The sequence below is a fragment of the Talpa occidentalis genome, unplaced genomic scaffold (assembly GCF_014898055.3).
Source record: "Talpa occidentalis isolate TD23 unplaced genomic scaffold, MPIMG_talOcc4v2.1 talOcc4.6, whole genome shotgun sequence".
Lineage (NCBI taxonomy): Eukaryota > Metazoa > Chordata > Mammalia > Eulipotyphla > Talpidae > Talpa > Talpa occidentalis.
Genome location: NW_023604972.1, coordinates 90,750,615 through 90,763,991, shown reverse-complemented (window position 1 = coordinate 90,763,991; position 13,377 = coordinate 90,750,615). Strand labels below are relative to the sequence as shown.

The window sequence follows — 13,377 nt, the reverse complement described above, 5'->3', positions numbered from 1 at the left end:
TTGGGTAAACATTCTTCCTCTAGGTGGCTGAGTTACTTCTTTTGAATGGAGCTGATCCATTACTTAGAAGTGATAATGGAAAGTGTGCTTTGGACAAGGCCAAAGATTCACGTATGAAGCGTCTCCTTGAGAGATATGTTCCTAAACATCAAAAACATCTTACATCAGGTAAGGTTAAACTGCCCTGTTATATCTGTTCATCATTTTGGTAGAAGCGTAATGTAATCAATGTAGAATTATAGAAATTAAATTGATTTTCCTCTTAAATTTTGAGCAAATCTAACCAGTGGTGTCCTCTCACCGTTCTTTCAATAAAGCATACCATTTGCAGTTGCACACAAAAATGTAATATCAAATATACTTTCCCCCATATTACATCTAGAAGACATTTACCCACTTATACCTTCCTCTGTCAAACATTCATTGAATATCTTCTATGTGCAAGGCACTGTTTCTAGGTTTTATCTTTTGTGACCAAATCCATTCTTAGCTGCATACCCAATGCAGATCCACCTTCAGTATTTAAAAGAGGTACTAAGAGACACTACTTTATCAACTTATATTTATAATTTTCAAATATCTCTTTTCTTTCCTATGCATTCTCAAGATTTGCCTTTTCAGTGAATGTTTCATTTTTAAAAGAGGAAGGATTCAAACTAGAACCATAATAGGTTCTAAAAATATGCCATTAAGCAGCCATATTAGGAAATGATAATCTGATTAATTGTGAAAGAATTTTTTGCCTTACAAAGGTAGTTTGCACACTGTTACATATCTGATATATCTGTGGGGAATGTAAAAAGTGCTGTGCTCATCTTTGGTGTTATTTTGTTGGGTCTGTTTTGCTTTTCCTACAGAATTGTTTTCAGCACTCTTAATCATACTTGGTTTCTATAAATATGGGAATTCTAAATTATATGAATATTTGCCAATTTCGGTAGAAAATGTTTGGCTGGTTTCACTTTGTTTTCATGTGGTAAAGGATTTATGGATTTAGAAGTGGAGAGTTCTTACCAAAGAAGGCTATTTTCTTTCATTTTCTGTTTTTCTTTATAGCTCAAAAGAATAGCACTGATCTGTTAGATGTAGAGGATACACACCAACACAAGGTATAGCTCTCTTTTACAATAAACATTTTTATGGAATAAACCCACTGTTTTTTTTTTTTTTAATAGATCATCAGAAGGAAAAGATTGCAGTTAGTATTCATCATGAATAGTGATTTCACCTTTGTATTTAAGATACTTTGGAATAATTCCGTGAGAATCAGAAGGTTCTGGGCTTTCATTTGGGATCAGTAGGATAAATGTAGTGTATCTGGGTACCCTAATATAGTGCTAGCTGTTTCTGTTCTCTTCTGTTTCATGCAATCTTAAGGTTTATCAACCATGTCAAATTGACCCTGGTCTAAGCATGGTAAAAGAGTCAAAGGCATCAATTCGCCCCTTCAAATCCTACGTGGTGGGCAGTTATTCTTCATCTGGTGCTGATGATTGAGAGGAAGCAGTGTCCCTGTTTTAATCTTTGCAGCCCACAGTGGTCCATACACACCAACTTAAGAGCTTACCTGCTTCTTGTTTTTAAGTCTCTTCTTCCACTGTCCTACTTACAGTTTCTCACAGATACTAGGAGAAGAAAGTCTTAATTTTACCTCTATCTATATAACAATTGGGAGAGGAGAGTGTTTCTAAAACATTCTTGTAGAACAAGGACACTTTTAATTTTTAATTCATAAAAATTAAGCAGATAAAGTTTTTTATTGTTTAGTAAGATTAAAAGTGTGAAAATACTGGCAAAAAGAAATCAAAATGTACAGCAGAAAGATTTGTACAATACCAAATCTGAGTATTATATTTACCTTCTATCAATCTACTTTTCTGAAATAGAAAATGTGTTTTATATATATATATATATGTGTGTGCAAGAAACATATATAACATATAACCATAGACCCTATGGTTAGATTCAAAAGTAAAATTCAGTGGAATAATAACTTGATTTATCAACCATTCAGAATGATTGACTGTAGAACTTCATCTAAAAAATTAAAGCTAACTGTATATTTTGTTTCTATAGAAACCAAAATTCAGTTCTAAAAATTGCGTTGAGTTCATTTGTGATGAACAGTCCAACAGACAGAAACCAGAACATGTTAAAGTTGATAATGGAAGCAGAGAGAGTTTATTTGTAAGTGAAGAAGATATATATGAACATTTCCAAGAAGATTCCAGAAATATAAGACTCGGTACATCCAAGCATAAACAATCAACTCTTAACCAGAAATACCCAACAGAACTCAGAAAGAACAATCTCCGTGTCAAAGATCCCAGCACAAATGTATCTACAGATAAAGGGAGAAGAAACATACAACATAAAAGCACTCAGGTAGATGATGAAATCCAAGAAAACAATCCAAGAAAGAATAGTGCTGTCTCTTCTTCCAGTTCATCAGCAACATATTCTCATGAGCAACATATTCTTCAAACCATCAGTGACCTTCCAGAAGAGTCATGTAAACCTTCTAGCTCAGCTCTGTTAAACCTGAAAAATGGGTTAGGTAATAATATTGAGATTTGTTCAGTTTCCAAGGAGACATGTACTCAGAGCCTGAATTCATCAGATATTGGTCAAGAAATAAAGTTCTTGGAATTAGGATCCACTGACCAAACTGAAGCTATTTTTTTCTCCGGACTTTCTTCACATAAAGGCATTGAATTACCACTCATTAATACAGAACAGCTGCCTCACACTCACAAAGGACAACAGCAAATTAGCCATTATAAATCTTATGAAAATAGTAACTTAGGTCAAGAAGATGGGAGCCTTAGTAAGAGGGAAGACTCTTTCCCATCTTTCATGGAGGAAAATTTTAATGGTGACAATGGTGATTGTTGTACCTCTGAGATAACTATAACATCTGAGAAGATGGTAAGTTCTACAGCTTACAAAAACCACTATAATCCTAAAGAGACTATAACAAATAGAGTTAAAATGGATTTTCAGCAGTTTTTACTTTTTGAAGACCATTTTTCACAGGAAAATGAGTTTAAATCAGCTAGCCTAACCAAACTCCCACAACAGGAAGCTGTTAATTTTTCTCATTCAGATAATACAATAGTTTCTGAAGAACATGTTACAAATTATGAACAATACATGAATGTAATTTCTTTTGATCACTCAAATGGCAATCCTGAGAATACTTCCTTCACTTGTACAAAAACACTTTCAACACATGAAGTTTCACCGTTGACTGGTCATGTGCAGCTATTCACAAGGACTCAGGATTATAGTCCCAGGGTACCAACTCCTTTAATGAATCAAGCAGACACACGTATTGTGGAAAAGGTGAATAAGAAAGAAAAGACTAAAAGGAATTACACAGACAAAGGCCAAAAAACAAGTTTTTCAACTAGGTCTTTATCCACAGTTTTTTCTCCTCAAGTAACTGAAACAGCTGAAGTTGAAAAAGGGGAACAAGACCTTTCAGATAGCAACACCATACATAATAGAGATTTTCATTTTACTGACAGCCTGGATAAAAAATTGACCAACATCTCACAACATAGTCAAAGAGAAGAGAAAGAATGCTCTCTCAAACCAGGTACTGGTAGTGCTGCTCCATTTGTATGTATTTTTCTATAGGCTATTTGTTTTATAGACCAACTGATGCCCAAACTGACAAGAATAAGGATATTGGGCCATAATTTGGAGATGCTGCTAATTATTTAAATGATAGTGTTTATTTTGAAAGTCAAACCATTATAATAAAAGATGATTGCTAAACTGATATGGGCAGAAGTTAGTAAATAACTATTTCTATCAATTTTGTTTCTTTTAAGTATGTCACTTATTTAATATCAGGCAATCCAACATTTTCAAAGCAGGAAATTGTTAGTTCCATTGATATCAATAATTCACTGTATTCCCAGCAGAATTGTATCTAGCAACTTTTGTTTTTTATATAAAAATATTTTTTAATGCCTTCCATTCCCTCACAATGGTATAGCTAGGAATAGATACTTGGAGCAGTTACATAATTAGATCCTTTTCTAGTCATGTAACCAGTAAGAAGAACTACAACACTGATAATGCAAAATTTTTATTTTTCAGATGAGCAGTTAACTAATAATACCAATGAAGATGAAAGCACTGTGAGAAATTGTGAGGAGAAAGAAGAAAAAATAGATTCAGAAATTCACATGCCTACTTATATCCAAGGACACAAAAAAATTCAAAATGTCAGAAAAAGACAAAATACCTTAAAAACTACCTACAGCCAAGGTTTGTATTCGTATACTTATATGGGTAAAAATTCATACAGTCAAGCCTAGCTATCCACTGTCTGTCAGGGCATTTTAAACTTTCAGATCATTTTCTAAATTACAAGATTATTTCAGTTGCATTTGTCAACCAAAAGATGGTTTTACCATAAAGCACCTCTTAAGCATCTTTTAGTCTCCACATACATTCTTGTTATACTTCTGACTTTGATTTCTAATTTGTTATGTTAGAGGAGATAAACAACAGAGACAGCCAAGATATTGAGTGGGAGCAGCAAGGGTGATCTCTGTCAGATACCTTCCACTGAACCCTTGTAACAAAGAAAATTGAAGGAACATAGTGCTAGTTTCTTTGTGTTAGATTAATAAATTGTATGTGTTTGGTAGTATGGGCAAGCTAGCTTATCCTTTGACAGTCCTTGGAGCTAGCACTGTGGTGAAGAGTAGGCTGGGGCACCTCAGGATAAATATTAAACATTGAAAAGTGATTTACCTACTGTCTAATAAGAAGTAGGAAGGATAGTGGACTAGGGATTCTCTGTGGACATTCCCCCAATTGCTCCTTCTCCTATAAACTGAGCCCTTCTATACATACTTCTATGTAATGGATTGAATAGTAGCCCCCAAAGCATATGTCCTTGTTTTAATTCCTGGAATCTGATATTATCTTATATAAAAGAGTAAATATTACCTTACTTAGAAAAAGTATCTTGCAGATGTAATTAAGTTAAAGTTCTTGAGATCATCCTGAGTTCCCAGATGGGCCTGGAACTAGAGATGTGTCCTAATAAAAGGAAAAAAAAAAAAAAAAGAGAGAGCCTCATAAAAGCAAAAGAAAGAGCTCTGAGACATTCCAGAGAGAAGACAATGTGAAGATGGAGGCCAAGGAGCAGTATGGCCAACAATGACTGATCTTCACCAGAAGTTAGAAGAGACAAGGAAGGATTCTTCCTTAAAACTTCCAGAGGAAGTGCAATTTTACTGAAGTAAAACCAATCTCCTCTAAGTTAGGAAAACCCAGTCATGTGTCCTGTGATCATAATGTGTTTACTGCAAGGAAGTGTCCTTTGAGCTGGTCAGCCATGGGTGTGTTGGATGCCTGACTGTTACAGAGCAATCCCAGGGGAAAACAGGGTGACCTAGGTGTCAATCCTCACTGATGCAGTTAAGAACTCAGGACAAGACCCAGAGAAAAATGGAAAGAAAAAAAAGTCTATTTACAAGGGGAATAAGAAAAGTGAAAGGGGAAAGAGAGGGAGATGGAGACATGTCCCACCAGCAATGTTGTCTGAGCTGACAGCTCAGGATGCAAGTTGAAGCTAGAAAAGCAAGAAAGGCCCAAACACAGATGTGTTCAGTTGTGAGTCAAGCGTGGCTGCTTAACTCCACCTCTAGTTAACTCTTCTCCATCAGTGACTTTCCAGTTACCCAAAATATGTTGATATCTTTGTCCTCTATTATTTCCTCTTCTATTTTCTTTATATGGCATTTTAAAATACTTGTTTTAGCATGGTTTTGGGAGGAGATGAGCAAAAAATGTAGTCAGTTTACTATTTTTAGCTCCAAATTAAGTCTCTAATTTGTGTTGCAAAAAAAGATTTTTAAAAATCTTTAGAGAATGAGACTGGATTGCATTTTTTAATGACAGAACTATTTAAAAACCAATAGGCCAAAGTTGAGTTCTTGGCATATTATGTGGTCAGAAAATATACCCATTGAATTAGAGAATAGCTGTAGAAACTTTTGTGTTTTTTTTTTAATAAAATCACAATCTGTTTTAAGAGAAATTTTAAGATGTTCAACATCACTAGTCATCATAGAAATGCAAATCAAAACTATAATGAGAAGTCACCTTATATCTGTTAGAATAGCTTTTACCAAAAAGACAAGAAATAACAAGTGTTAGTGATAATATGGGAAAAAGGAAACCCTTTGGCAATTGGTTATGTGAATTGGTGCATCCATTATGGACATTCCTTAAAAAAATTAAAAATAGGGCCTCCCCGGTTGCGCAGCTGTTGAGCACTGGGTTGCGAAGCTGCCCGCAGCCTCTGCAGCACCGTTCAATCCCCGGCTGCTCCCTGGCCACCAGAGGAGGGTCCCACATGGCGCACAGACCTCTCCTGCCGCCCGCTGCTCCCCTCAGCAGTGTACTTCGGTCCTTCTGCCTGCTCTGCTCCCCGCTCTGGCTCTGGTGAATTCTCTCACCCTCCCGCGCTTCTGACTGTACGCAGTGCTTGTATAAATAAATAAATAAATAAATCTTTAAAAAAAAAAAGAAAACCTGCACTGTGCCCCTTCCTGCCCCTACAGTCTCCAGTTCTACTTTATGTGGAATCTAAAAACAAACAAAAAGCTCATAGATAACAAAAAAACAGGTTGTTAGAGGCACATGGTGTAAAATGGTGAAATAGGTTAAGGAGATGAAAAGGAACAAACTTCCACGTATAAAATAAGTAAGTCATGGGAATGTAATGTACAGCACAATGACTATAGTTAATAATACTGTATTGCATATTTGAAAGTTAAGAGTAAATCTTAAACCTTCTGTATGGGGATGGATATAAGTAGAATAATTGTGATCATTTGTAATATATGGAAAATTAATATGTTGTACACCTGAAACTAGTATGTTTTATGTCAGTTATACCTTGGGAAAAGAAACCCATTGCTAAAAGAATACTGAGTGAAATGAGTGTAGAACTCAAGCAGATTTGTTTGGTTTAATCAAGCTCATGATAGAATCACTAAACAACTAGAGTGCATTTAATACTGCACTTAGGTGCTCAATAATATTTTTTCAAGTTATATTTTATAATAGTAACCGCATTGATAGTATTAATGACATGTGTTTCAGTATATCCTACTTAGGATATTTAAAGGAATTTGCTGTATATATTTTAAGTTTTTTAATAATAAGCAGTATTTGTCAGCAAAAAAATCTTAGTTTTGTTTGGTAAATTTACAGAAGTGAAAGCAGCTGGAATCAATAAGAGAAATGCCCGAGGGGAGAGCCGGCTTCATTCAGCTGCTAGAAGAGGAAATTTGTCTCTGGTGAAAGTTCTAATAGAATCTGGAGCAGATGTGAATTTAAAAGATAATGCAGGTTTGGATTCTTTTAACTTTAATTGTCTTTATAATTTGAACTCACTGAAATACACATTTCATCCCCTACCTCCAATTTTGATCCTGGTATAACTGCTTACTTTGAACTATCTTTTTTATAATATATTATTATTTCGTTGGATTGTAAGATTTATTTGGGTCCTGTAAAGGCCGGACTGACCACAGTGCAGGTTTTCTGATCCCATGCAGACCGGGTAAAGGAGGAGTCAGAGTCCTCAGTGATTTTGCAGGTTTTTTATTGGGGTTCACCAGGCATATGGCAGGCAGGGGTGCTGGCTGGGGGGCTGGGAGGCTGGCAGGCCTGCCAGCCTCCCAGCCCCCAGCAAGTCTTCACTCTATCTGAGCTCTCTGGAGTTCGTTCTGCTGCTTCTCAGTTTCTCTTTCGGCTTCGGCTTCTACTGCTGCTGCTGCTGGCGTCCCTGTGATGCCGCCCTTAAAAGCACAGTCTTAGCTCAGCTGAATCCCATCTACCTATGCCCACACCCTATTCTAGGTGCCCGCCATCAGGCATGCATTCAGGACAAGGATCCATCATCTATCCTGATGGCGGAAGGGCAGAAAAGCCTGATATTTTCTTACCCTACAGGTCCCTACCAATTGCTAAAATAACCTCCTTTAAAACAGTTTTTAACATACTTTTGGGAATGTTCAGGCCTTTTGCTGTCTTAATACCATTCACTAACTTCAGAGAAAATGAAAAAGTTTTCCCATTTCCTTCTTTCTTCATCTCTTCTTTCTGTATATTGTTCCTTTTTTCCCCCTTCCCTTATTTTATATTATACATCATTTTAAAATTGATCTTCTAACATTTTGTTTAAGTACAGAGGAATCTTATATGAGGAATTCCAGGGAGAAAAACTTAAACGTTGATTAATTCAAATGTCATTTGAAAGAGAAATATGACAATATAAAAGTACAAGTAGGAAAGTCATACATGATCTTATTCCATCTTAATATACGAGTGAAACAAATTGACATGATTAGTAATTCGTCCCTTGATTCTGACCCCATTGTGTTTTAGTTCTGAGAATTCTGTTTTGTCACTTGCATCAGCAGATATTTTTCATGAAATCAAATTTACTTGTTTTTAAAAATGAAACCATTATATTTTAAGACCATAAGTTTTAATATTACTCATTCTTCAATACTTATTATATACATTTTGAGTCAATAAGGGTATAAATTTCATTACTGTAAATAAACTTAATAATGAATGCACTTACATGTTGATTTGTAAGCAGCCGCTTTTTTTTTTTCCCTTTTTAGGTTGGACACCACTTCATGAGGCATCTAGTGAGGGATCCAATGATATAATTATAGAGTTGCTAAAAGCTGGTGCTAATGTTAATTGTGAAAATTTAGATGGGATTCTGCCCTTACATGATGCAGTTGCAAACAATCATCTAAAGGTACAATTCACTTCAGATTAAGTTTCTGTTACTTTTGTTAGGAAAAAATGATTGAAAATATGAAGATATTTCAAACTGAGAACTAAAGTGATTCCCTAAAACAAGTGATTTTTTTAAAAATCAATAAAATAATATGAATTGTAAGCCTAGAGTAAATCATTCCAATTGCATCTCTTATAGATAATAAAAACTTCTCTAGTCCCTGTGGTAGGGCAATTATAAGTTCATCTCATTTGCTTCCTTTCTCTCAGGGGTGATTGCCCTGTACTGCAAGTTGTCCAGTGTCTCAAATCGCTATTTTATATGTTTTGCTTACTTTTCTAGTTGGGTGGGGCAGTATATCTTGTCCCTTGTCTATGGAAATAACTGTAGCAAAATACTTAATAGGCAGCTGAGATTCTTCTACAACATGGAGCAGACCCTAATCAAAAAGATCAAAACCAAAAAACTGCTTTGGATGAAGCTGATGATATAAAGATGGAAGAGCTGCTAAAATCTTATGGTGCTATAGAAACTGATAATAGAGATGAGACTAATGCTGTTGTTACTGGTATGTATGTTAGTATTGCTTGCTATTTTATACGGGTGGTATACCTCTGCTTAGAATATAAAATCTTATTTGTGGTATAGTTTCATAATTGACAGATATTTTGTTATGTTTATTAAACTCTTGAAAAGCATTATTTGTTTTTAGAAATTTGCATCGCTAAGCTTGGTTTAATTTATAGATCATATGATAATATTGGATGGAGTTACATATTGAAATGAAACCCATTCATTCATGAAACATGCTGATCTCCCTAACTTTGGGTCTAAGTTCAAGGTATAACTAAAACTACACCAATTGTTTTACTTGTAGCAGAGCTGGGAAAGGATAACATTTCCACAAACTCTTTACAAGTAATATTCCATTACTTCAAATTTTGTAATGATTCATACAAAGGCTGGATCAATAACAGCTTTTCAAAAATCTAATATTCTAATGCTAGAATATGATTATGTTAAGTAAAATATGCATATGTCTATAGCGTAATAGAAAGAATGTTTCAAGAAATACAGTCAGGAAAAATTTTATGAACCATTTTTGGGCAATAGTTTGCATTTAAATAATAAAACTAATTTTTTCATAAGTATTGAGCATATAGTGAACACTAATTTAGAAAACAGATTTGTTGCTATGAACTTGCTTGCCCATGAAGAACTTCAAGTCTTGTGGGGAGACCAGCCACAAATTAGGCAATTAAATACAACTTAAGTGTTAAGGAGAGGGAATTGTTTTTCCTTTTTCCTCATCCTTGAACCTTAACTCATAGAAGAAAAAACCATTTGCCTGCTCTCTATGAGGACTACATTGGGAAGAGAACCCCTGTCACATAATTCTCTCCTAGCTGACTTTTGTCCTTATTAATAGTTGATTTCCAAGGAGGAATTATATTACCAGTATTTTTGGCCGGAACTAAGGATAATCATTGTGCCATATATCAGTAGGCAGCTAGAGAACATGTAGGTAAGGTAAGGCTGATCTGAGATTCCCTTTTTCATTGCCTGCTACCATATGCTAAGTCTCTGGAGGCCAGGGTCTTTCTTAGAGCCTTTACTATGGCTCTCTCCCTCTGCACAGCCATATCTGAAGGTTTTTTAAGTCCCATGGTTTATATCAGCTCAGCTTACCAGAGAAGCCTTGCATATGGAGTTGTGGGCACTCTGTTATAAAGTGGTGTATCTATGCCTACTTGTCTGTTGCTTCTTATGTATATATTTTCTTGGTCAGGTACCCCAAAGGGAATTGAAGGGTATAAGGTACAATAGTTATATTGAGAAAGGGAGTCCAGAATTGAAAGAGGGTCAGAGGAAACTTTACAGAGAGAGTCAATTATAGAAGACTTTGGAATCATCTACATCAGAGAAAGCTTCACTTTCTTCTGTAAAATGAGTATAACAAACTATCTTACAAGGCTCATATGAAGATTAAATAAGATGATTCAGGACAAGAATTTCATATCTAACATGTGATAAATATTCAGTCAGAGTTAGCTGTAATTAGTCCATTGATGATCATAATAATAAATAGATCCTGATGAACATTAATGTATTATAATTGTAGTCTTAATTTATCCTTTCCACCCTATCACCATTACAATTGATAAAATGAAGCTAAGTTTTTGTATGCTCTTATTATATTTTCTAATTTTTAAAGAAAAAATTCCTGCTGTTCGATCAAAAAGAAATAAGCAGTGTTTTTGTGATGATTGCAAAACTGTTGATCTGTCTTCTCTTGCACGCCAAAAAAAGCCAAGAGAAAGCCATCCTGTGGTGAGTGAACTTGAAATCCTTCCAGTCTTCAGCCTAGAAAATGCCATTTTTTTTGAATAGCCAACCATTGACTATTGGTAGACCGCTTTCCATTTTAAGGACATGCAGGTTGAAAAAGGCTTTTTTATCATATGACAATAGCATAGTGTAGTCAAACAAAAAGAGCCAGGAGGATATATTATGTGGTTATCCCTCAATACTCTGCACTAACTACAAAAATCATGGATTAACTGCTGTCCCTTACACCTAGGTTGAGTTCTTTGACTACTTCTTGTCTCTTAGATGCTGTCAATGTCATAGTGTGTCTAAATTGATTTAGTCCCAGAAAGTGTCTAGAATCTCCAGTAGGCAGAAAGAACATAGACATCAGACAGAGAAGAGGAAATCAATCTGGTTTAGTCAGCTGGATTGCACATGATTTATAGCAATAGTGTCTGCTATATGTGAAACCCCTCATGTAAAGTTGTATTTTGGCTAAAATCATATTATTTTGAATCAGATTATATATGTTGACTAGACTTCTTACCTACTTTTGTTAGTTACCGTAGAGGGGGAAATGTCAGTAATTTAATGTAAATTATGATGAATGAACTAATTTAGACTTTCTTTTAAGAGATAATCAACCTAATTGCATTTGCCTCAGCACTTCAGAAATATTTTGCATTATTTCCTAATATCTGTTGTAATAAATGAAAATGCAATAGTCAAACTAATTATTCCCATAGACAATGTGTCTTTTAAGTTTGCAGTTATTAAGATTTTTCCTTTACTCTTTTATGTTCTATAGCTTAGTTTGTAGCTAAATGTGGATGTGTTTTTATTCATTTACTCTGGACTAGATGTCCTCCTTTAATCTGGAACATGTTTCTCATTTGTATTCTGGGAACTCAGCTGTTACATCTTTGGATATTACCTCTCCTCCATTCTCAGTATATTTTGGAATTCCTAGATGTCTGGAAAACCAGTCTCCATATCTCCTAAATATCTTTTTTATATTTTCCATCTCTTTAATTCTCTGCACTGTATTCTGCGTGATTTCTCTTTAAATTCATTATTTCTTTACTCAAATATTTCTAAATATTTAACCTATACATTTGAGCTTTTAATTTCAATGACTTCTTTATTTTTAGAAGTTTTGTTTGCTTTTTTGAATTTTTTTGAAAATAAAGCAAAGCAAAATAACACTGTCCTGCTTTTGCCTTACAGTATTGGTATCGTTAAAAAAAAACAAAACCCTTTACAAATACTTTTAGAGGATTTTAAACTCACCTTCTGACTCTCTGTCATGATAACATGATTCTTTCAGTGGTTTGTAATGTTGTATTATAGTCTCATTTCATGGAAGATTGTTTGCTGTGGGAACTTTGGAGTGCCTAGATTTTGTATTAACATTTGCCTCTACTGGGTCCCTGGAGGTTTATCAGTATCACACCAGTTTGTATGCTAATTTTAGTCTCTTGAACCACACAGATTATATAAAATTAGTTCTAATATACATGTATGGCTTCAGTTTGGGTCTCTAATTTTCTACGCAAAGCCCTAGATAGGTGACAAGTTTTTCTAACCCTTATTTACTCTAAAGGGTGCTTATTCAAGGTCTCTAACTTTATGTAGAGACTTTATTCTAATGCCTGTCTCATGTGCACCTGCAATCTTATTTTCTGTTCCTGTATGAATATTAAAAACCCAGCCCCTAATACTTGTGTTTGTTCCAAATCTCCCATAGGTCACTGCTAACTTAGTTTCTGGAACCAGGAAATTTCCCTTTCTTTTCTTATTCCCTGTACTATGTATGGGAGTGTGTATGGGGGTCTCAGTCTCTCTCTCTCTCAATCTCGCTCTCTCCCTTCCTCCCTTTCTCATTTCCTCCCTGCCTCCATATCCTACCCTCCCTCCCTCTCCCGCTTTCCCCCCCCTTGCCCCGTTTCCCTCCCTCCCTTCTTCCAATTCCCCCTTCCCCCCATTTCTCTCCCATGTTTTCATGTATTTGGATTAGACAGGGATCCTTGTGTATCAGCTCAACCCACCATATTGACCATAAGTAACATTAAGGTAAATTTTCATATGAAGATTAGAACATTATAGGAAAACCATCCTGTTGTTACTGACTGTATGGGTATTTGCCTCAGAAATAATGTCTTTGGGCCTCCCTGGTGGCAAGTGGGTTGAGCGCAGTGCTATGAAGCTGTCCATAGCCTCTGTAGGACTTGTTCGATTCCCTGCCAGAGATACCCACCTGGCACAGCAGA

The 13,377-nt window shown here is 35.3% G+C and overlaps 1 protein-coding gene across 1 annotated transcript in view; it reads left to right on the top strand.

The window, feature by feature from the left end:
• ANKRD31 (ankyrin repeat domain 31) overlaps positions 1-13,377 on the top strand; it is a 71,524-nt gene that overhangs the window by 28,724 nt on the left and 29,423 nt on the right. The window contains exons 12-19 of the mRNA XM_037529992.2: positions 24-168; positions 1,057-1,109; positions 2,077-3,601; positions 4,111-4,281; positions 7,249-7,386; positions 8,673-8,815; positions 9,203-9,365; positions 11,013-11,128. Of these exons, the coding sequence (XP_037385889.1) occupies positions 24-168; positions 1,057-1,109; positions 2,077-3,601; positions 4,111-4,281; positions 7,249-7,386; positions 8,673-8,815; positions 9,203-9,365; positions 11,013-11,128 (2,454 nt within the window). The remainder of the gene's footprint in view (positions 1-23; positions 169-1,056; positions 1,110-2,076; positions 3,602-4,110; positions 4,282-7,248; positions 7,387-8,672; positions 8,816-9,202; positions 9,366-11,012; positions 11,129-13,377) is intronic.